The sequence below is a fragment of the Xenopus laevis genome, chromosome 3L (assembly GCF_017654675.1).
Source record: "Xenopus laevis strain J_2021 chromosome 3L, Xenopus_laevis_v10.1, whole genome shotgun sequence".
NCBI classification, from domain to species: domain Eukaryota; kingdom Metazoa; phylum Chordata; class Amphibia; order Anura; family Pipidae; genus Xenopus; species Xenopus laevis.
The window spans coordinates 37,800,635-37,823,185 of record NC_054375.1 but is presented as its reverse complement, the minus strand read 5'-3'; the positions used below and the strand labels follow the sequence as shown (position 1 = coordinate 37,823,185).

General features: G+C 39.1%; 1 protein-coding gene across 1 annotated transcript in view; it reads right to left on the bottom strand.

The window, feature by feature from the left end:
• Positions 1–22,551, bottom strand: part of adamts2.L (ADAM metallopeptidase with thrombospondin type 1 motif 2 L homeolog) — a 112,232-nt gene that overhangs the window by 82,770 nt on the left and 6,911 nt on the right. The window contains exons 2-3 of the mRNA XM_041586144.1: positions 16,826–17,184; positions 555–708 (exon numbers count right to left, since the gene is read on the bottom strand). Coding sequence (XP_041442078.1) covers positions 555–708; positions 16,826–17,184 — 513 coding nt within the window. The remainder of the gene's footprint in view (positions 1–554; positions 709–16,825; positions 17,185–22,551) is intronic.

Here is a 22,551-nt window from a genome sequence, read left to right as displayed (position 1 = left end):
ACATTAAACATCCATTACAGCTGTTATTAAAATGACAGGTTCCCATTAAGGGCTACTGCCAAATTAAAGGACTTATCTAAAACAGAAAATCAAATCCAGTGAAATGCCAGGTTTAGCCAGGCAAACATTTTTTGGCAACAGAAACCATGATTTTGATGAAATTGAGAGTAAATCATGTAGTAAAGGAAACACATTTTTGTTTGAGAAGAGCATGCTTTGCACCATTATTAATTAAATATATAATATGATCACTAGTATACTGTAAATAGGAAAGTAATAAATAGGAGTAGTTTGATTCAAAGTATATTTATGGATTATGGTAGGCAATTGTGGGTCTAAATCTACTTGTCTCACTTGTATTGTCAATGTGGCACACATGTACTGTATAACGACCCCCTGCTGTTTTCATGCAATGTGTGGCCCTTATTAATTATAATTTGCAATTTATCAATTCTCTCTCATATCTCTAGATTTTTAAAGCTAATAAAGCTTTTGAACAAGGTGACTCTATAGAAGTTTATGTCTATTTAAAGCTTCATTTTTCAATGACTTACCATTTAGTTGAATGTCAATGTTATTGCCTTGAAAAGACTTTAATATAGCTGATCTACGATAAACAATATGAACTCTCCCTTCCTCCTCTCCATCCTTGTCTTTTTCCAGTGGTTCAATAAAATATTCTTCTTCTTCTGTGCGAATCATGCCAGCCTAAAATGAAACAAAACAATTTTTACTGTAATCCTATTTACTTACACATACATGTTATGGCAGATTTATATATAATATGTAGCACAACATATATGCTACACAACATGGCAGATTTATCAAAGTGTTAATAGCAGAGCTCACCACAGTAAAACTATTTCACTCTCTATTCATTTATATCAGATTTTGAAAGGACTATTTTTGAAATGTTGATCTAAAAGATTTACCCATTGATAAATACAACTTTCAAAATCCCATTCCACTGAAACTGACTAATGTAGAGTTCTCCAGACGGCTAAGACCAAAGGACATTACTCTGTTTTCATTCTCCTAGATTTATCTTCTGCTTTTGATACTGTTGACCATTCTGCTCTAATGCATTCTTTTTAAAGAGCTCACAAAACAAATGTTGCAGATTTTCGTATGAAAGATTTTATTAAAGTAAAGATCAACATACAAGGTCAACATACCAGCTGGCTCATTTATTAACACTGGGCAAATCTCCACCTGGACATTAACCAATGGCAACCAATTTGATTTTACGTTGGATAGCTGAACAAGATTTATTTCTGATTGAACTATAGATTGCTAACCAGGAGCTAATTTGCCCAATTTTCTGGAATTAAAAGCCCAAGTCTACCACCGCCCTTTAGTGATGAACATCTGGGCTTCAAAAGAAGCCCTCAATGATGACCTGCCTTCTTCTATGCTGTGCTTATTCATAGCTAGTTGTATTTCTCCCCAAAGCTAAAGTAGATTTCTGTAAGACACAAATTAAGGATGTGTGGCAAAAGAAGCGGAGCTCACTCTTGTTTAATGCAGCGTCTCTCTGCCTGATGCTGCTCTCGCGGGAATCCGGCAACTTTAGTCTGGGACTTACTGAACTCTCAGAATAACCCGCAATTCGGCGCTGACCAAGGCATCCACGGAGTTGCTACTGTATTTGTCAAACGGCTTTTATTAAACAACACTTAGGGGCAGATTCACTAAGGGTCGAATTTCGAAGTTAAAAATACTTCGAAATTCGACCCTCGAATTGAAATCCTTCGACTTCGAATATCGAAGTCGAAGGATTTAGCGCTAATCCTTCGATCGCACGATCGAAGGATTTTTCGTTCGATCGAACGATTAAATCGTTCGAATCGAACGATTCGAACGATTTTAATTCAACGATCGAAGGAAAATCCTTCGATCAAAAAAAGATTAGCAAACCTATGGGGACCTTCCCCATAGGCTAACATTGACTTCGGTAGGTTTTACCTGCCGAAGTAGGGGGTCGAAGTTTTTTTTAAAGGGGAAGTACTTCGACTATCGAATGGTCGAATAGTCGAACGATTTTTCGTTCGATTCGTTCGATTTCGTTCGAATTCGAACGAATTTAACCAATTCGATGGTCGAAGTACCAAAAAAATACTTCGAAATTCGAAGTATTTTTCATTCGAATCCTTCACTCGAGCTTAGTGAATCAGCCCCTAGGTGACATTGGCAGTGGGTGAGTATTAGAACTAACGTGTTTCATGCCTACAGAACCAACTAACTAACTCTGAGGAAGTGCCGGTTCTGTAGGCACGAAACGCGTTAGTTCTAATACTCACACACTGCCAATGTCACAGAGTGTTGTTTAATAAAGCCGTTTGACAAATACATTAGCGACTCCTTGGTTGCCTTGGTCAGCTCCGAATTGTGGGTCATTCTGAGAGTGTCGTTTTTCTGTAAAACCATAGTTTATCAATCAAAAAGTATATAGGCTACTGTAGTATATTGGTTTTCACTAAGGGGCAAATTCACCAAGGGTCGAATATCGAGGGTTAATTAACCCTCGATATTCGACTGGGAATTAAAATCCTTCGACTTCGAATATCAAAGTCCAAGGATTTTAGCGAAAATAGTTCGATCAAACGATCGAAGGAATAATCCTTCAATCGAACGATTAAATCCTTCGAATCGAACGATTCGAAAGATTTTAATCCAACGATCGAAGGATTATCCTTCGACCAAAAAAATTTAGGCAAGCCTATGGGGACCTTCCCCATAGGCTAACATTGAGTTCGGTAGGTTTTAGATGGCGAACTAGGGGGTCGAAGTTTTTTCTTAAAGAGACAGTACTTCGACTATCGAATGGTCGAATAGTCGAATGATTTTTACTTCGAATCCTTCGATTCGAAGTCGTAGTCAAAGGTCGAAGTAGCCCATTCGATGGTCGAAGTAGCCCAAAAAACACTTCGAAATTCGAAGTTTTTTTACTTCGAATCCTTCACTAGAGCTTGGTGAATTGGCCCCTAAGACTACCTCTCAATCAAGCAGTCTAGTTCCTCTGTTTATGATACAAGCAGCATAGACTCCATATATCTATTCTACATAGTTAAATATCACCATCTGTTGGGAGATGTATGTCCTGTGACTGACAAAGCAAATCTGTAGTGTCATTGAGGCATCTCCTAATATCATGGCCACTAGCTTTGCAAAATTTAAACCAACGTCTACCATTCTCCTACTAGTCTTTTTTTTAACATCAACACCACTTGCTTACTTATACAGCCTAAGCATAGGGTTACAAATGGGAGTCCTAGCAGAAGCCTAGAGGGAGAGGGGAGTTCAGAAAGATGTGATGAACTAAAACCATCATCATAAAGTGGTGGCAATTACATGAGAATTGTCAGGGTTTGTCCATAGTGGCACATAGTCAGATGGATCAGGGACATGGGCAATCATGGATTATTTACATACTTTTTATTTCTGATGGAGACTCTGCTCTGCCCAAATGCCAAATGCAGCATATTGTGGTCACAACTCTTTCAACCTATAAGTTGCTACCTGGTGGTCTAGTATTATCCCAGTAGTGCTGTAATCCTGTAGTTTAGGACTTTGTATCATTGAAATAATGAAACAAAATCTTAAACTACAGGATTAGAGCATTATTGGGATAATTCTAGACCACATGGTAGCTTGTGGCACCAGAAGAATCTTTGGTAAATTGGAAAATTCCAATAGAGTGCTATTTTCTGCATTCTGCATATATATATATATATATATATATATATATATATATATATATATATATATATATATATACACAAAATTCAAAAACGTACCGTATGTATCAATAATAATTTATAATACACAAAAGACATGAATATCCTGTAAATTATAGCCTTATAAATGGTGAGTTCTGATGTCATCAGTTATAAATGGTGAGTTCTTATAATATCCTTATATTTTACAATAGGGGGTACTTTATTCACTATATTATATATGTGTGTGTTTGTGATGGATGGGTGTTTTGCTAAAACAATCATTTTAAATGCATAAACAGGTATGGATTTCTTATAGGGTGGTACGGTTCTGTATTATTGTCTTAATCTTTTGTGTCTGACATTACCATGGAAACTTCATGACTGCACATATCTCTAGGGAGACCTTTGTTTTAACAACCTAGATTCTTATTATTCCAACTGCTCGCATCTTCTCAGCAACATACAAGAGTGTACATAAAAAAAAGCGCAAGACAGCTTTATTGCAAATACCACATTTGCAATTATTATACAATTTAATATAAGATTTTTTTACTTTCCTGAGAGCTTCCTAGTTGTCTAGTGACATACTATCGTCTAAAACTCTATAGGGATCATTTAAAAATGGGGGGGGGGCACACAGCCTATATATTTGTATTGTATTGTTTTTTCCATTTATTTATTGCATTAACATCTACACTGTGCTAAAGCTTAAAAACAGTAAGAAGCACACTGAGCTCTAGACAGATATTTAGATTAATGGTAAACGTGACATTCTAAAATTGTGCTCAAATCAGCAGGTAAAAACCAACACATTATCCTGGTACTTTTTCCATACAGGTATATGGAAAACAGACTGTCTATGGCAGACCCCAGTGCTAACTGGCAGAGCACCTCTCAGAAGCACCAAGATGGGCCCATCATGCAGAACAGTATAAAGCATTTCCTGGGGACACAAGTCAATGTTTTGCTAAATTAAATGTATTTTTCCAATACCCATTCATTTAATTTAAAAAAAATTTTTTGCCTAATAAAAGAAAACATCATTTTAAGCAACTTTGCAAAACACATTATTTATATTGTTTCTATGGATTTGAAGTTATTTGTTTATTTATCACTATTGTTTGTCCCTTTCTATTTCTTTTATTAGGCAGAAAATTATTTTTGGGTTGACTTGCCCTTTAGGGTAAGGCCACACGAGGAGATTCAGGGAGATTTTGTCGCCTGGCGACTAATCGCCTCGTCTTTTGAGCAACTATCTCCCTGAACTGCGTTTTTCCCCATAGGCTACAATGAAAAGTCGCCTGCGCTAATGCACACACGGCGATGCGTTTTCAATAGTTGCCTGAAATTGCCTCACTGAGGCAACTTTGGGCAACTATTAAAAACGCATCGCTGCGTGTGCATTAGCGCAGGCGACTTTTCATTGTAGCCTATGGGGAAAAACGCTGAGGCAGTTCAGGGAGATAGTTGCTCAAAAGACGAGGCGATTAGTCGCCAGGCGACAAAATCTCCCTGAATCTCCTCGTGTGGACTAGCCCTTAATGTAACCAGCAATAGGCTTTGGTCCCTGTCTGCATTGTGGGTTCTGTCTCTAGAAGAATGTAGCAGAAATCAGTCTTCCATGCTTCCTCACATCTGGCTAATACCGCCAGTTCAAAATTTAGAAACATGGTAAAAACGAATAGGACAGATACTAATTTTAATAGCAGATATATCTACAAATAACTTTATAATCATTGTTAATTTGTAAAAAAAAAAATGTTGCTTAGAAGTACAGGTATGGGACCTGTTGGGATCTTCATACCTTACTAGAAAATCTTGTAAACATGAAATAAACCCAATAGGCTGGTTTTGCTTCCAATAAGGATTAATTATATCTTAGTAGGGATCAAGTACAAGGTACTGTTTTATTATTACAGAGAAAAGGGAAATCATTTTTAAAAATTCTAATTATTTGCATAGAATGTCTATAGAATCTATGGGAGATGGGCTTCCGGTAATTCTAAACTTTCTGGATAACGGGTTTCTGGATAACAGATCCCATACCTGTACCATTTCTTTCATTAGGCCCGCCTTTAAAATTTACATCTGACCAGAGCTTCTAGCTCACTCATTTAAAGTATTAAATATACATGACAACTTTCATTACAGCAATTTTGTTAAATGCTACTGGCTTCACAATATTTTCACTGGACTTTTGCCATAGATAATGAAAAGTGCTTGTGTCTGTTTTTTGTTTATTTGTTTTTAAACTGAATATGGTTTTATAGTTAAAATAGCTACAATAAAGGTTGAAAGGGCAGGGTTTCACAAGGTTCCCACATTATGCTTTAAAAAAGGCTGATATTCACCCCAAATCTCAATTTTATTTGCCTTCAGATTGTTTCCTCCATACTAGGGGATGCCATTGGCACAGTTTTGGAACCCGTGCCCTGGAGTAACAATTGTAATGGTAATTTATTAACAACCCTTTATTTTTTAATCACATTGATTCATGCCAAAGAAAAGTGTAATTTGACTCCAAGTAGCTGCCAGAAAGTTCTAAACTGAACCCCTCGATCAAAAGCAATGGCTGAAGGAATCCAAAGTAATAAAGGAATCTCTTTAATAATGTATATCCATGGGCCAATCCAGGAGCTGACCGGGGCTTCCTTAGATGAATAAAATAAGCAGAATGGTTGTAATATTTGCAGATTTAGCATGGCCTACAACACATTCAAGGAAATGTCTAATCAAGGGTGAGCAATAATGAGCAAAGGTGGGAGCAGACCTTTAGGAAAGGTACAAACAGTCCCATGCTGGGAACAAACTGAACAGGTAGAAACACAGTCTGAACATTCATTTAAAACTAATGGCCACCAACAATATTTTGCAAGCAGAGCTGTCATTGCAGGAGTTCCTGAAACCTTGGATGAATGGATCCAATGTCAAACTTGTGGCACCAGAAAGTCATGAACAAAGATCTTCCCAGGAGAACATTTTAAATCAGCTTTAATGGTTTTGGAACCAGACCAACAAGAGATTATGAAATTAAATGGAGAAAAAGACAGTCCAACAGCCTTGGAAAGGGTTATGTCTCTTAGCAGAAAATATACAATCAAGATTCTCTGATCTGTGAGTATCATACTGGTTCTAATGAGCCTTGTTAGAGATGGTGTCACTCTTCAAGAGCAAGGTTAGTAGTGAGTAATTAAAGTAGCATTCCTTGTATACACTATAAATTGCCTTTACTTGTAGTATGGTATGATCACAGCACTGTGACTGCTAGTAGCCAGAAATATAGAATTCTCAATATCGTCAGCATGAGAGAATTTACAGAAAAAATAGGCACAATGATAAAGAGGGCCTTACCACATCTGCGATGTTAAAAGTAAAAGGTTTAGAAAAAATCTAGATGGGATAGGACTGGTGCAGTTGTGAAGGCCCATTACAATTTATCAAATGCAGATTAAGCTTCATTAGTCAAGGAAGTTTTAATGAAGTGTCTCATATTCGTTTGCTTGATGAAACAAGTGAATAGTTTATTCTGGGCAGTAGCCCATGGCAACATCATATGTTTTTTTTTTTTAAACCAAAAAGTTTTTATTGATTTTCATAGACAAGACAAGGGGGAGGGTGGGGGGGGGTATGCTCCCGCCTGGGAGACACGGACCAAGAAAAATACAGTACATCAGTTACAAAGAATGCATACAAAGTACTCCATGGCCAACAGATACAAGTTCTAATCACCTATAACAGAAATGCCCTCAGCATCAGTCCATGGGCGCCAGATTTTATCAAACTTGTCCGGACAGCCCCTAGACAGGTAGGTAAGTTTGATCAGGGGAAGAACATTATTCACTTGCTTAAGCCACATTGTCAGTGTGGGAGGTCTAGGGCCCATCCATCTCAATATAATACACTTCTTTGCATAATATAGCAGTCCTCTAGTGAGAAGGTGTAAGAGTTTCCCATGAATAACTCCCTCCAAAATTCCCAACAAACAGGCGTGAGGATTAAGCAATGGGGGGAGAGCCAGTTGTGTCGAGAGATGCGTTGTGACCGCCTCTCCAAAAAGCTTGTATGTGGGGGCATTGCCACGTCATGTGGAGAAAATTGGCCTGTTCCGCCTGACACCTATGGCAGTTGCCATTTGCCCTGCTGCCAAACCTGTGTAGCTTAGCCGGTGTTAGGTAGACCTGGTGGAGGAACTTATATTGTATCAGTCTATCTCGAGAGGATACTAAAAAGTGATAGAGATTGTCAGTCACCTCTTCCCACTGGTCCTCCTCCAGGTCTCCCAAAGTGTCACGCCATTTAAGATAAGTGCGGTGGAACGGGGCCACAGGGGCACGAACCAGCAGCCAATAAATACGGGATACCAATTTAGCTGGCGTTTCCGTCTGGACTAGTTCCAACAGTGGGTAGTCCTCGGTTACCAGTAGTTGGGAGCGAAACTGTGACAAAAAGGCCTCCCTCAATTGAAAGTATGCATGGAGTCTCAGATTAGGAACCGTCATTCTGTCTCTAAGCACAGTGTAAGATATAAACATATTATCCTCTAAGACATCAGACAGAGATTTAATGCCCCCTAGTGGCCAGGTTTGGAAGTTGGGGAGGTCAGTAAAGTGGATCAGAGTAGAATTTCTCCAGAGTGGCAAATTCGGGGAGAGCAATGGTGGGTCAACCCCTGTCATATGGAGAGCGGAAAGCCAAGCCCTATGGGTAGTTGTCACCACTGCCAGTTCCTTGGGGAGATCGGCATGTGCTCTATAAGGAGCATTCCGCAATGCCTCTACCGACCCCAACCACGAAGCCTGTAGCTGCATATTAGGGTTCTCTGCGTTAGGCACCAGCCACCAATGAACATAGGCAGCCTGGGCTGCCAAGTAGTAGGCCTTCAAGTTGGGCAGCGCCAGGCCACCGCTGTCCAAAGGGGCATATAGAGTTTCTTTGGCAATCCTGGGGGCCTTATTGTTCCAAATAAATGACGTCATCACCTTGTCAATGTTGCGAAAAACTCTATTTGGTATGTGAATCGGGCAGTTACGAAAAAGATACAAAAATTTCGGAAGAAAAACCATTTTAAACAGGGCCACTCTACCCCATAGCGTAAGCGGCAGGTGTTGCCATGCAGCCAGCACCCTCGTACAATGCTGAATCGCTGGGTCCAAATTCAAATGGATAAACTCAGCTAAATTATTGTGTATTCTAAGGCCCAGATATTTAAAAGTATCAACCACTTTCAAGTCCTGCCGTGGGGATATCGTTTGAGCAGGGGGCCGATCCAGGGGGAACAATACAGATTTCCGCCAGTTGACATTTAAACCCGAAAATTTACTGTGGTCCTGTATAATTCGCATGGCAGCATCCATAGACGGACCTGTGTCTTGGAAGTACAACAAGACGTCATCGGCGTATAGAGAGATTTTCTCCTCTACAGCACCCACTCGCAGACCCCTACAGGTAGGAGTCATCCTTATTCTAGCAGCTAGAGGTTCTATCGCCAAGGCAAAAAGCAGAGGGGACATGGGACATCCCTGCCTCGTCCCTCGCTGGAGTTGGAAAGCAGGGGACAATATGCCGTTTACTTTGACCTTGGCGATAGGGTTGTGGTATATCATCTGGAGCCATTTTATAAAAGTAGGTCCTATTCCATATTTTGCCAAAAGTTCCCATAGGTATGGCCACTCTACTGAGTCAAAGGCCTTTTCCCAGTCTAGTGATAGAATAGCCCTCTGTCCCTTATTGTCATGTGGGATTTGCAAATTGGCATACAGCCGCCTAATGTTAACGTCAGTTGCTTTTTGTGGCATAAACCCAGATTGATCAGGCTCTATGAGTGTGGTGATGACCTTGGCTAATCTGGTGGCCAGGACCTTGGCCAAAATTTTTGCGTCAGCATTGAGGAGCGATATTGGCCTATACGCCCCGCATTGGTCAGGGTATCCCGCTTCCTTGGGTATAACCACTATGGTTGCCTCTTGCATAGATTGAGGGAGGAGGGCCCTCTGCTGGGCATCTATTAAGGTGGCATGTAGGTGGGGGATTAGGGCCTTGGCTTTGGCTAGATACCAGTCAGCCGGAAATCCATCCGGCCCAGGGGTTTTATTCGGGGAAAGGTAACATCATATGTTTACTTGGATTGTTCCACCTGCACCTATCTGAAAGATGCTACATTCTGGATTAGCAGCCACAGCCACGCTATGTTAAAGTCATAACAAAGTGCTAACAACTGGTAGCCAAGGAAGAGGGAGAAGGCAGAACGGGTGACAAAGGCAGCAACAGGATACTGTGGCACCAAGTAATGGGGAACTGTGGAAATAACAGACATCAGTGTGCTATAAACAGCCATAGCCACTGATTCATGAAGTGCTAAAATCAAACAGGGGGAATGCAATAAAAGTCGGTTTTGGAAAAACTATTCTAAATGCGAAAAGTTATGCCTTTGCGTGAAGGCTTTTGCGAACCTGGAAACTGTTTTGTTTAGCGACCACTTCCTACAGCGGAAGACCGTTTACGAATTTTATAGATGGCACCAATGCGCTGTAAATGTAATGAAACTACTTAATGAAAAAGTCGTTATGTTTGCTCCAAAAGATTACGACAGCTTCAAATACTTCTTAAGAGTGCGCAATTAAAATTCACAATGGGCAATTACAATTCGCAATGCAATAACAGTTTAAGGAACAATATTAGATTGCGAGATGTGGATTTTTATTCATATTGGTGCGAATTGTTTTTCTCTTTAATTACATTCCCCCGATTGTGTTATAAAATGCTGGAACCAATTCTTTGTATATTGCTATGACCACTGTCATGAAACCCTGGGATCACTGTGTGAGTCACAAAGAAAACCCCCACCTGACCCCTCTCAACACCAAATTTATAAGCATTAGGAACTTTTAAAAAAAAAAAAAAAAAAAAGAATGTATCATTTCTGTTGTACTATATGAAAACAGAACTTTTAAATAGATGAAGTTGAACTACCCCTTTAGGATTAACCCTCCTTTCTCCAACTTTCTTCTAACTTCCGTGGATGCTCTCATGTCTGCTAGAAGGATCTTTTGGGGAAGAAAACATCAGAAATCAAGAGAACTGTCCATTTATCCATTGATAAATACGCCCCTTCAACCTGAAAGTCATGGAAAATTTTCAAACAAAAAAAACATCATCTTCACAATAAGTCACGAAATGCTAATTTAACACAGATAAGTAAAACAACTGCAGTCATTAGAATCAGAAAGTATGTTTGTTATGGAACATGGCCACCACCATCTGGCCACCATTACTGCTTTGTTAGTAGCAACAGGCTGGGAAGGGACTTGTAAGATCTTTTAATAATGATTCACTTAGATCTATCAGCTTGTTTTCATTTTTCTTTATTTTCAAAAGACACAAATATATGCATGAAAAAGGTTGGGTCTTTGTAATCAAACAACAGCTCAATGCTTTTAGTCTATGTGAGCATTTCAAATATCGCTGTGTATAAGGACCGTGTAAATATTCATTAATTACTTGGGAATCACACGTTTAACAGGAGCTGTGAAGGGAGATTAATATATTCTCCTATAGGTTTATGCCTGTTTTCAACTCCTTAACTATTTGCTTGCGCATGTTTCCAATTCCCAGTCTGTTTTGTTATTCCAACAGGGTATTTATTACCAGATACTGAACATGTAAATCAGTCTGATAAAAAAAAAAAAAAAGATTCATATTAAATAAAAGTCAAAGCAGCCTGTGATACAATATAAGATTTCATAAGATTCTTGATTCACTATGCATAAGCACCTCTGGAATAACAAGCAATAAAATCAAATAAAAAGACATAAAATATGCTCTTCTGCTCGTATGCTGTTCAAATGTCAGTTAACGAGGAACTGTCATAGCTTGTACTGGATTATTTTCTCAGACAGGTTTTATTAATTATTACTCTGTTTTTGAGAAGTTATTATTTTTCTAAAGATAAAATAACCCATGTGGTATTGCACTGCTAAAGTGAGAGATTAAAATAAACTTGTGCTCACCACTAAATTGTAAAGCAATAGGCTGGGGTGCAAATAGGCTGTGAGCACAAAATTCATACAAAGACAAGATTAACTCTGCACTTATAATCACATATAATCCTTAAACACATATAATACACAAAAGCTATGAATATCTTGTAAATTATATCCTTATAAACGGTGAGTTCTGATGTCATTTCTGTCACATGACTCACTGAAACTTGTGTATTATAATAAAGTACCCCCAGTTGCAAAATATGAGGATATTAGAAGTTACCTCAGAGTTTCATGACCTGTATAAAAACACTCGGCCTTCGGCCTCGTGTTTTTATATGGTCATGAAACTCCTCAGCAACTTATAATATCCTTATATCTTATAATAGAGGGTACTTTATTCACTATATAATCAATATGCTAATAATATTAGGACATTTTGTGCATAAGGGTAGGGTCACACTAGGGGGCACATTTACTAAGGGTCGAATATCGAGGGTTAATAAACCCTCGAATTTGACCCTCAAAGTAAAATCCTTCGAATTAGAATATCAAAGTTGAAGGATTTACCGCAAATACTACGATCGATCGATCGAAGGAAAAATCCTTCCAAGGATTTTAATCCATCGATCCAAGGATTTTCCTTCGATCAAAAAACCCTTAGAAAAGTAATGGGGAAGGTCCCCATAGGCTAACATTGTACCTCGGTAGGTTTAAACTGCCGAAGTATGTAGTCGAAGTTTTTTTTAAAGATATAGTACTTCGACTATCGAATGGTCGAATAGTCGAACGATTTTTAGTTCGAATCGTTTGAATCGAAGTCGTAGTCGAAGGTCGTAGTAGCCTATTCGATGGTTGAAGTACCCAAAAAAATACTTCGAAATCTGAAGTTTTTTTACTTTGAATCCTTCACTCGAGCTTAGTAAATGTGCACCATGGCATGTAGGGGAGATTTAGTCGCCTGGTGACTAATTGCCTCATTTTTGCGGCGACCAATCTCCCAGAATGCCTTCCCGCACTCTTGAGCTGGCTAAAATTTTATAATCGCCGGCGCTAAGCACACGCAGCAATTCGTTTTCTGGAGTCGCCTGAAGTTGCCTCACGAGGAACGAGCATACGGGGGGATTGGTCACCACAAAGACGAGGCGATTAGTCGCCAGGTGACTAAATCTCCCCGAACCACCTAGTGTGACCATACCCTTAAGCTACCAAAAAATCCTCCCTCTCTTTTAAACAAAACATTGTTTGTCCATATACCACAATATATACTACACAAAAGTCATCCCTTGTCTGGCCAGTCCTACTATCTAAATTCTACGCATTATTCATTTTTCATTTTTGCTACAGTTTATATAGGAGCTTTGGCCAGCTCCATGTTGTAGCTCCCATTATTCCCAGTTACAGTCCCAGTGGTGGCCAATAAAAGGCTTTTCATGATTTTTTCAGATTTTTCACCCGAAAACTCAGAATTTTGCCCGAAAACTCCAAAAACTTTGGGGTACTGCCAAAAACCCAGCGCATATAAAAAAATCATTGGGACTTCTCCCATTGACTTATATGCAACCTCGACAGGTCTGAGATGCCGGATTTTGAAATTCTGACTTTTCCCATCCTCTGGGTTTAATAAATTCCGCAAAATTTGTGATTTTTTAAAAGTCCAATTACATTCAGAGTTTAGTAAATAACCCCCCTAGGAGTTTTAACTTGAAGGTAAGCAAGTTGCAGATAAAACTTAGTGAAAAAATGTATAATGAATTAAGAATATAATTCTTAATGAATCAGATGTAAATTGAGTGTAGGACTGGCCATACCAGGGATGACTTTGATGTAGTTGACCGTATGCTTGAGTAATCCTATACACGTATGTTTTTTTGCCTGTGGATAATGACTACTGAGCACACTATGTGATCACGTTCTTTTGTTTAATTCTATTTTTATTGTTTTTTTGTTTTGCATTGCTGAAGATTACTTCCATATCCTACAGGATATAGTCTACTACCACAAGTGGGCCCAAATTCCCTGTTTGTATATATACAGTATATGAACTGCCAATATAAATGTTATTATAAGATTTTGTGGGCTCACGTTAGCAGTGGGTCTCTAATGCTTTAGAATCCTATTGGGATATTTCTACAGTGCTACCCTGTTTATTCAGCCTCAGTGCCCAGAACCACTACCAACTTCTACTCCAGTCTAATGTAGTGGTTAGGACATAATTCTTTTATTAAAACCCCCGATTAAAAGCCTGTCTAAGCACATTACAGAAGAGTAACACACCAACCAAAAATATAGAAGATCCTCTTCGAAGAGGTTATGGGGCAAATTCACTAAAAAACGAAGTGTTAATTCGCTAGCGTAACGCATTTTCGTTAATTCACCGATTCACTAACGGACGCTGGCGTAAATTCACTAGTGTTACTTCGAAACCCTTACGCCTGACGAACTTGCGCAACGGACGTAACTACGCAAAATTCACTGATGTGCGAATTTTTCTGAACGCTACCTTTTACGCCAGACTTCCTTCGCCATCTCAGACCAGGCGAAGTGCAATAGAGTAGATAGGGGTTGCTTCAAAAAAAGTTAAAAAATGTTCTAAGTCCCAAAAAACGCTGGCGTTTTTTCATTTTTTATGGGTGATAGGCTGAAAAAGATCGAAAAAAATTTTGGGGCTACCCTCCTTCCCCCCTACATTTCCTAACTCATGGCACCTTAACTATACAGTGGGCACATGTGTAGGGCAAAATAAATATTTTATTTGCTGTTTTGAAGGTTTCGCAGGCTTGTGTAGTGATGCTACATATACCTCCATTGTAACTTCAATTTGGCGCCGTATGCAAATTAAGCATTGATAGTGTAACTTTGCTTTGCTTGGCGAATTAACGCTAGCGCAACTTCGCAACCTTACACTTCCCCTGAGCGCAACTTCGGATTTTAGTGAATTTGCGTAGTGCTGGCGAAAATACACCTGGCGAAGAGCAGCAAAGCAGACGCTGGCGCAACTACGAATCTTAGTGAATTTGCCCCAAAATCTCTTGAACATACCATAACTGGCAAAATTGTATGTAATCTCATCTCTTCATATCTGAATCAAGGTTATAACTAATATGTGGATAACTATTATACAAGTATCTCCTGATTTTGAGCCCCATATTCAATTAACACCCCAGGCTGCGGGGCAATCAGTCATAACCGAAAAGGATTGCCCGGGCCACAGTTACTGCCGACACCAATCCATGTTGTGTCAGTTAGGGGCAAATATATCAAATGTCAAATTTCGAGTTCATGGGAGTTATTTTAAAATCCAATGAACTCCCATAAACTCGAAATTCGACCAACTGCAATTTATAAAAAGAAAGTCAAATTTTTGGTACTCAGTTAATAGGATCGGCCCCAAAACTCGAATCTAATTAGATTTGAGTTTTTTCCGAAAAAAATTTGAATGTCAAGAAGGCAGCAAACAACTCCAAATTGATCCCAGAACGTCCTCCATAGGTTAAAACAGCAATTCGGCAGGTTTAGTGTAAATGAGAGAAGAGGTTTTAGGTCTCCTAAAGCAACAAAAAACTTTGTAGAAAACAATGGGTAGTGCTGATAAAACTGACCAATTTTAAAAAATACTGTAATACCAACAAAGGAATTACTGTATATTTGTAATTTATCTGATTCACATCGCCATTTGCATATTATAAGTATGCTGTTGCGAGAATAATGTGCCTGCCTGAACCTGGAGAAATTTCTCTTGGCAAAAAATATTTCTTGTTTTCTTGATATATTGGCAAAACATGAGAAATTTCATCTAGAAAAAAGATGTGAAAGTTAGCTGATGCAAAGTTAATTTGCCAAAACACGATTTACTCTCCTATTACTAAATTGGAACCCTTCCGTAATAAGCCCATTGTGCCCCAGATCTCAGGATCCTCTGTTGTTTCTTTTGAAACCAATGGGGGATCCAGAGCAATTAGAGGTCTGAGAAGTCCATTCGTGTTGTTTCTAAGAACTGGAGAGGCCACACCATGAGACTTCTATTTAGGAACTTATATTACATAAATTGATAGGACAATAAGTGGTTGGATCTTTCTCAAACCATGGTAAAATAGTACCGTATACCTGTATCCAGACATAAGAGATTCTCTGAATCTTTTTTACATAGTCCCTTTTTATATATGTTTTACTTTGCAAAACCAGACAAGTAGCACCCGGTTAGCAATCCTGCATGTTTCATTTATTAACACTGGGCAAAAAACAATCAGTGATTAGCTTTTTAAAGCCAGCTGCAAGTAGAACAATGAATGCAACAATCTGATTGGTTGCCATGGGTTATTGCCCATGGGCAAATTTGCCCAGTGTTGATAAATTACCCCCTGGGTCTTCTAGCAAAGCCTTTGATTTTAATCACCATTACTGGACCATCCTCTAAACACATACAGTATACAAGAATTGTTTTTTCATTGTTTAAAGGGAAACTGTCTTGAAATTAAAATATGACGATCTCAGCATCTGCTCCTCTGCTTTTGCTTGAGTCTGTTTTGGACGGCTCTAAGACATCATCTAGGCAAAAGGAGCTATTAGAGTTACAATCTCATCAAAAAACGTACCCAAAACCCTGCATATAGGGCATATTAAAACCAAATATGTTTGAAGGACATATCTCAATCAAATACTGTAAACTATTGATTTAGGGGTTATTTATTAAAGTCCAAATGCTAAAAGCTCCAAAAAGTATTTTTACTACAAAATCCAAATTTTTAATGGGAAATAAAATCTAGAATGTTTCGATATTTATTATACCACAAGGCTGTAAAATGTCAGAATCCGAAAATCCGCCATCTCAGACCTTCCGAGGTTGTATATAAGTCAACAGGAGAGGTCCCTACCCTATTTAGAAGTTTCTGTGGTCATCACTGGAATTAGCCCGAAAATTCGACTATCTCTGTCTTTTTAGAGTTTTTCCTCGTTCTAATTAAATCATGTTTTTTAAATAATAAATAATGTCAAAATGTGGATTCTAGTTTGGTTGGAGTTTTTTTTAAAAAAAAAAATCATATAAATTCGGATTTTGATAAATAACCCCCTTAAAGTTGCACAGTGATACATCTACAAATATATAACAAAAAAAGAACAACTTACCAGTCCATCGCAGTTGCTTATAGCAACAGAGGCATTTGGTAAACCAGTTATATCACCAACATAAAGGCAATTTGTGTTCAGTGGTTTAATAGCAGTCACATTGGCCTCATCCTCCCATTCAATTGTTGCGCCCGGTGCAACCAATTTGGAATTTACTCTTAACCTTAAGTGAAATTCCTTCCCAAAAACAGTGACATTATAATATATTCTTTCGCCGGAGGTTTTTTCAAGAATGCCAGCATCTCTTCTAAAACGGTTGGTTTCTTGCTTTGTCACGGTGTGAGAAACATATTTACCATTAGAGTCTGTGCTGACCGGGGTTACAAGACTGTACTCCTCTAACTTCTTCAAAAGAGAGTCTAAAAGGAACAAAAACAGAAAAAAACATGAATTTCTCACACTAATTGAAATTGAAAATTGTAATATTCATCTGCTAAATGTAGCCAAAACTGGTAACATAAATGCCCTATGACAAACCCTGGTAAAGCAAAAAAAAAAAAAAAAAACATAACTGAAGATTCATTTCATTGTTTTTTTAAACTTACATTTCTCGTAGCAGGAAAATATTTTTCCCATTGTCTATAAAAAGGAAGTGAAAAATAGACAAGCAAAAGAAAATGTAACAAATTTCAACAGGTAGCTTCTTCTTAACTTAAAGAAAGTTAATAAAAACTGTGTTTTAAAATAATCTTTCCAAAGCTGATATGCTTCTTGAATATATATTTTTCCAACAAAGGGGCAAATTCACTAAGATTTGAAGTTGCGCTCAGGGGTAGCGTAAGGTTGCGAAGTTGCGCTAGCGTTGATTCGCTATGTAAAGCGAAGTTATGCTAGCGAAGGCTAATTTGCATACGGCGCCAAATTCAAATTTCAATGGAGGAATACGTATCAGCACTACAAATGGCTAGAAAACCTTCAAATCATCAAATAAAATTTTTTTTTTGCCCTACACATGTGCCCACTGTCTAGGTAAGTTGCCATGAGTCAGGAAATGTAGGGGGGAAGGATGGGAGCCCCAAAAAAATTTTTGATCTTTTTCAGCCTATCACCCATAATGTAGAAAACACGCCAGTGTTTTTTGGGACTTAGAAAAATTTTTGACTTTTTTTGAAACAATCCCTATCTACTCTATTGCGCTTCGCCAGGTCTGAGGTGGCGAAGGAAGATATTTGTAAATATAATTGCACTTTAAACCAGAATATGTTGGTTCCTGTCTGTACTTTTTGAAATTATTTTTTAAACAATGTGGCAGAGTCAACTCTATTCCAGCAAAGATAGGTCTGTTAATCAATAGGCTTCTGCTACATTGTTGCAAGAGCCAGTGCAACCTGGGTAGGGGATAGCAATGAACAAACAGCCATTAAACTTAACTTTAAAACCACTAAAATGTTTTCTGAATGTATATTGGATAGTTTCTTAAAATCTAATTTTATTGATAAAGTTTAGGGCTCATTTGTGATGCCATAAACTATGAAAGTGCAAAAAAAAAAAGGCTAAAATCGAGGGCAGAGACCTACAGACTGAGCTTTAAATTGAGTATGCCTGCATTAGTCCATGTTCAATTCAAAAGGGACTGGTGGGGCTTGGCATATAGCTGTTGTCCCCTCCCACCCATACCTTCCGTGTCATTCTAAAGTAAAAATAGGAACGTCAGGAAACACTCTGAAGAAGTGCCCAGTGTGGGGCACGATACGCGTCAGTTTTTGGCACTCCCACTACTTTGAAACCACTATGTATGTTTAAATAAAGCCAGACATTAATATTATTCCTACCGTCTCCCGTGGATACGTTTTCCAGCGCTGCCAGCGGTAAATTGGTTGTGTGTATGTGAAGGCTCGGCTGAGTGTTGCCGGGATCCCGCGATAGCTGCGGAGGACGTGGAAGAGCGGAAGGAGTGGGGAGAGCTCCGCCATCGTTTTCTCCTTTCTAATAGTGACGTCAGGAAACACTGCCCACATTGGGGGCCCTAAGGCAGACATTAAGGATAGGTGCACTCTTCACTGAATGCCAGATTTTTCATTAAAGGGGCACTAAGTGGTGCCAGATTTTTCACTATAGAATGGTCCCCTTAGTGCTCTTGCACTTGCACCCCATGATTGACCCTTATTGTGATACAGACAATAGTGATATGTGGGCCGGCTGAAAATTTGCGGGTCAGGCAGGTTGGCCAACTTCCTCACACAATTGCTGGGTCAAAAGTGGATTTGTTCTTCCTTGTGCTCTCCCTGCCTGTGACCTTACTGTGCTGGTTTCCTCCTCCAGTGAACACTTTTTATAGACTTGTGCCTGAGTGGCCCTGCCCTTTTAATGATGTAATTGTGGGGTGTGGCAGGCACGGGTCTATAAATACAGAGGCATGCCGGGTTAGGGTCGGGTGCGGGTGGTGGAGGGATGATTTAGGGTCGGGTGTGGATGGTGGATGGATAGGTTAGGGTTGGGTGTGGGTTGACATTTTGTGGACCTACACATCACTAATAGACAGAGGTATTCTAAGAAAAACAACAATTAGGGGGGAAATCACAAATACAGAGTAAACTTAAATTGGAGTAAGAAATATTATTAAACTGAAGTTAAAAGAAATTTACATTTACAATAACCATACTCCAATTTGTGAATACAACAGCGGTAGGGCTCTTACACACACGTGTTTAAACCCACTTTTCCCTTCAGTGGATCTCTCCTGTGTTCCACCGCAAGGGAATGGAGGAAGATATGCAACACATTCGTCCAAAGTCGTCTGCATTCATTCAGGCGCGTGCAAGTTCTGAATGCAAGTTGCATTCCACCCGGTTGACAGAAACGTACTGAACACAGAAACTAAGCGTAGGTACGAACAAACGGAATCTGAATAGATGAAAGCCTGAACAAAAACGCTGAGTGATTTATACGGTTTAAAAAACCTAGTCTCAGAATAAATGTACATTTGAACTTGCCAGACAGCATTTCAAATTTCAAGGCAGAGATAATAGAAAGCCAAATTATTAAAAACACACAAAACTAACTAAGCAAGAAGTTGAAAGATTGTAAGTAGTGACGGAAAATTTGCAAAACTCGGATTTTGATGCCGCGTCAATTTTGACGCTGGCGTAAAAGTCAAAGGGCATCCAAATAGTGTTGATGGGGGAGTTTCGCAAATGTATTAGCCGGTGGCAAAACGTGGAAGTTTGCAGCGAATTCACGCCTGGCGAATTTGTTTGCCCATCAGTAATTGTAAGTATTTTTGCAAAAGAAAACTAAAGGAGCCATTCACCATTAAGTTAACTTTTAGTATGTTATACAATGGCTAATTCTAAAAATGTTTAAACTGGTCTTCATTTTTTCTTTTTTTTAAGTTTTTAATTTGCCATCTTCTTCTGACTAATTTTAGTTTTCAAATAAGGGTCACCGAACCCATCTAAAAAAACAAATGCTCTGTAAAACTACAAATGTATTGTTATTACTACTTTTATTATTACTCATCTTTCTACTCAGGCCTCTCCTATTCATATTCCAGTCTCTTATTCAGATCAGAGCATGGTTGCTAGGGTAATGTGGACCCTAGCAAACAGATTGCTGAAATTGCAAGCTGGAGAGCTGCTGAATAAAAAGCTAAATAACTCAAAAACCGCAAATAATAAAAGATGCAAACCATTTGAAAATTGTCTCCGAATATCACTCTCTATGTCATACTAAAAATATCTCAAAGGTGAACAACCCCTTTAGGCAAATAAAATGTTCATTACAAGCAACTCTTGTCATGTATGTATGTATGTATGTATGTATATAGCTCCACCAATGTATGCAATGCTTTACAAGGTGTAGACATAAACAGTTATATAGTAAAAAAAATCTATGAGTGCTTAGGTATTTCAATTTCAATTTATACAGTAGTACTTCACTGAAAAAACAGTACTTTTTCTTCAGCACAGACTTGTCATATGTGATATAGTCTATACTAATCTAGGCTTCCTAGGTTTTACTTCATACTGTTACATTTTAATTAGTGGAACAATCTTTTCTACCACAGGGGTTGTAACAAGAGCCTTTCCAGCTGCCATTCCCACTGCTTCTCTTTCTCCTCTCAGGACTTGCTACCAAATAACTATTTGCTAATCATCCTCCAGGATGATTATACTGGGGATTAACACTATACATTGAGGAAGTTTTTACAAGCGTCAACTAAGTTTTGCCCCTGATTATAGTCCCTGAAACATGGTTGACATTTTATAGTGCAAGCATCACATTTAAACATATGGCAGTGGTAAGCAGTGCAGCCATGCAGTGCTGGGGTCCTGGGTTTGATTCCAGCCAGGGTATTATCTGCAAGAAATGTGTATGTTCTTCTGGTGTTTCCTCCCACACCGGTAGGTTAATTGGCCTCTCATGATATTTGGACCTAGTGAATATGATAGGAACCATAGATTGTAAACTCCAATGGAATTAATGTATAATCTCTCTTAAAGGGATACTGTCATGGGAAAACATGTTTTTTCCAAAACGCATCAGTTAATAGTTGTCACGGTCAGCACCCTACACCAGAACAGATGCCAAGCACCCTGGTCTCGGCTCGACTTCACCAGTTAAGTGACCGCCTTTGGCCTCGGGAGGAGCCCTCGGCGTACTCAGATGCCACCTGGACTTAACGAGAGGTGCAAGGCATAAGTTCTGGCAGGCAATGGGGCACGACTGTTTTACAAGAATGCTGGAAGATAGGAAGCCACCAGGAACAGGCAGGCCGGGCCAGCACAAGCAGTTAGAATAGTCAGACAGGCCAGAGTCAGGATTAGAGTTCGTAGAATAGTCGAAGAACAGGCAAGGTTTCAGGATTGGAGAGAACAACGTTGTTTCAGGCAGGCAAGGTCAGGATTGGAGAGGTCAGAATAGTAGCAGGCAGGCAAGGGTCAAACACAGTAGATCAAGTCAGGAATCACAATAAACACCCAGGAACAAACTAATTGAACCTAACAACGGGCAAGGTCCTGTTATCTAAATGGGCTTTATATACCTTTGAATTTCGCGCCAATTGTGCGCTGGCGTGATGACGCCAGCGGTACTGCACCTTTAAATAATGAGCGTGCGTGCGGCGCGCGCCCTAGAGGAAGCCGGCACAGGAGAAGGAAGCAGCACAACGGGCGTCCACGCCAAGGACGCGGCGTGGACCCCGCTGCCGCTAGGCAACCAGGGTAAGTTCCTTACAATAGTGCTACTCCAGCAGACATATTGTCAGTTTCCCAGCTGCCCCAGTCATGTGACTTGTGCTCTGATAAACTTCAACTCTTTCAACTTCAACTGGAGCAGCACTGGACAGAATCCTTCTGCCACAGCCATCAGCAGTTACATATATAACACTTTCTCTAATAATACTCTTTCTAAGGAACAGAATTTGGATTGATCAATTCTATTCATTTTAAACATGTACTTTGCTCTTCCACCTTTTCAAAATTTGCCAACATCTGGCCACTAACAGAATATTTATGAATAGCAGAATCCAAAATGGCTGCTAAAACATGCTTCCAAAAATAAAGATAGCTTCCAACAGGAACTGGCATCATGCTGGTTTGATAAATATCTATAAATGGGATGTGAAAACCAAACTGTAAAAGAGCCACCCAGGAAAAGCAGTCCTTTGAATAAAGAGGCTGAAGACTGCAAACAGGTTTATGCTCCTTACAGTACAACTTTCCTAGGGTAACATAAAGGGCACCTCACCAAAGGCTTATTTGGACATATACAACAAATCTTCTTTA